The 2,179-nt window shown below is 38.2% G+C and overlaps 1 protein-coding gene across 1 annotated transcript in view; it reads left to right on the forward strand.

The window, feature by feature from the left end:
- Pros1 (protein S) overlaps positions 1-2,179 on the forward strand; it is a 60,141-nt gene that overhangs the window by 34,486 nt on the left and 23,476 nt on the right. Inside the window, exon 9 of the mRNA XM_004634830.2 lies at positions 165-280. Within this exon, the coding sequence (XP_004634887.1) occupies positions 165-280 (116 nt within the window). The remainder of the gene's footprint in view (positions 1-164; positions 281-2,179) is intronic.

The raw sequence follows: 2,179 nt of genomic DNA on the forward strand, positions 1-2,179 counted from the left end.
GTATTCTTGGAGGTCCTATTGCTCAGCTTTACAAGGAAGTGAAAGATTGCTTGCTTGTTTCCAGAAATATTCGTAATTTGTTTTAGAACCAGAGAGAAATAGAAATACATGCCTTAACACAAGCAGCCAGCAATAACATGTGCATTTTTTCTCTTTTTTTCCAGGTTATTCCAGTGTGTCTTCCTTTGAACCTTGACAAAAATTATGAGTTACTTTACTTGGCAGAGCAGTTTGCAGGGGTTGTTTTATATTTAAAATTTAATTTGCCAGAAACTATCAGGTGAGAAGTGAATTACAGTGATCATCTCTAGAAGTTAAACAGACAAGGGCAAAACTAAAATCACGGAGAAGGTTGGAATGTAGGGAATTATATTGCCCACCAGCTCCTGTCAAACTTATGACTTTGGGGAACCTCGAGAAGCAAATCGCTCCTTTCACCTTCACCCTAGTGCAGTTCTGGATCACTCTAGGTCGTTCTCCAGTGATCTTTTTACTTTACCCCATCAATCTTTATTTTTTAAAATAATTTTATTGAGAAACACAGCAATGAGACAGTTTCAAAATCGATTACTAGCACAGTTTCAATAATTAATACATTGCATGTTGTTGTCTTAGTGGTTATTCATAGTGCCACATATAGACATGGTATCCTGTCCACGGACACTATTATAATAAATCCCTATTCACAATCTTTATTTTCTAGTCATAATATATTTATTAAAGGGTTGGGCAAAGATATTGTACTTGTGACATTTTTATTGTTTTTGTATTCATGTTATGCAAAATAAGTAATGAGAAAATACTCAGAAGTATTGGTTTTGCAATATCAACATATTCAAAATTATTAAGAGAACTCCTAAGATTGTTTAGCCAATATTTTAAAGAAATGATTGCATAATTTTAGCTTACTGCTTGAATACTTTATCAGTTATTCCTTCACTTAGACTGACTTTAGGAAAGGAGTAGTGTTTGGAGTTAGGATTGTGCATATTGCCAAATTTTCTCAGAGTCGTACATTGTCAAAACTTGAATGCCGTTGGAAGGTTGTTGGGACAGCAAGAAGGAAACGCATGTGAAGCTGGTCACGGAGTCCAAAACTTGATGTGCTAATTAATTCAACACAAATCTTTAGAACTTGTTAGCCATGTGAACCATTGTTCATTAAGAATACAACTAACTTAATCCATCTCTTTTTTAAAAATACTAGAAATTACACAAAGATTCACACGCGCAGTTTTTTCCTCCTCCTCTCCGTGACCTCTAGTACCTGGCTTTCTCCATGAATTCTCTTAGATGCAGACTAGATGCAGCCCTTCTTGGCTCTGAGAACAGAGATACGAGAAAAGGATACTAAATCTAGTGTGTCTCCAGCCACTTTTCAGAGTATTTCTCACAGGCAATTCACAATGCATAGTTTGATTCTTAAGATTGAATCAGAAGTAGCCAAGTAATTGTTTTTGTAATATTTGTTGGATTATTTATTTTTTATATAGTTTCAGTTTAAAAAAAAATTTTGTACTGGGGATTGAACTCAGGACCCTGCACTTGCCAGGCAAGTTCTTATTCTACTGAACTATCTCCCCAGCCCAGTTTCAGCTTTTTGAAAGTACAGTATATAGGCATATAACAGTGTAAATGTATGCTTTAATTAATTTTATAAATTGTCATCTGTATAACTGACAGAAAATAGTTAGTGTTTACTTAAGCAAATTCTTTTACCTCTGTTTCCTTGCAGTTAACTACTTACCTAAATGGTAACAAATTTGCTTTTCTTTTCTTTTTTTTTTACAAATTCGTTCTATAATAGTTGTGAAAAAGAGTTTGAATCATTATGCCAGTGATATATCCAGAAATTAAATATCCAGAACACAACTTTCAAAATACCATTTTGGCACGATGTACAAAGAAAAGGAACTTTTCTTCATAATAGGGCCAACTTCTGGAAGAACCTGCCGCGCGCAGATGCGGATTTTGGCGCGGTAGCCCGCGCTTCCCCCAGCAGATGGCCCAGGCAGGGATGAAAAGCGACGGCGGCTGCACTCTAAGCGAAGTGATTCGTTCCAGAGGGCGCGCTCTCGCCCTTTGCCGGCCGAGCCCCGCGGAGCCGCGCGTGCAGAGCCGCCCCGCTGCGCCCCGCCAGCTGCGTCCCCACCGCGCCCCGCCAGCTGCGTCCCCACCG

The sequence above is a fragment of the Octodon degus genome, unplaced genomic scaffold, assembly GCF_000260255.1.
Source record: "Octodon degus isolate 3935 unplaced genomic scaffold, OctDeg1.0 scaffold00066, whole genome shotgun sequence".
Lineage (NCBI taxonomy): Eukaryota > Metazoa > Chordata > Mammalia > Rodentia > Octodontidae > Octodon > Octodon degus.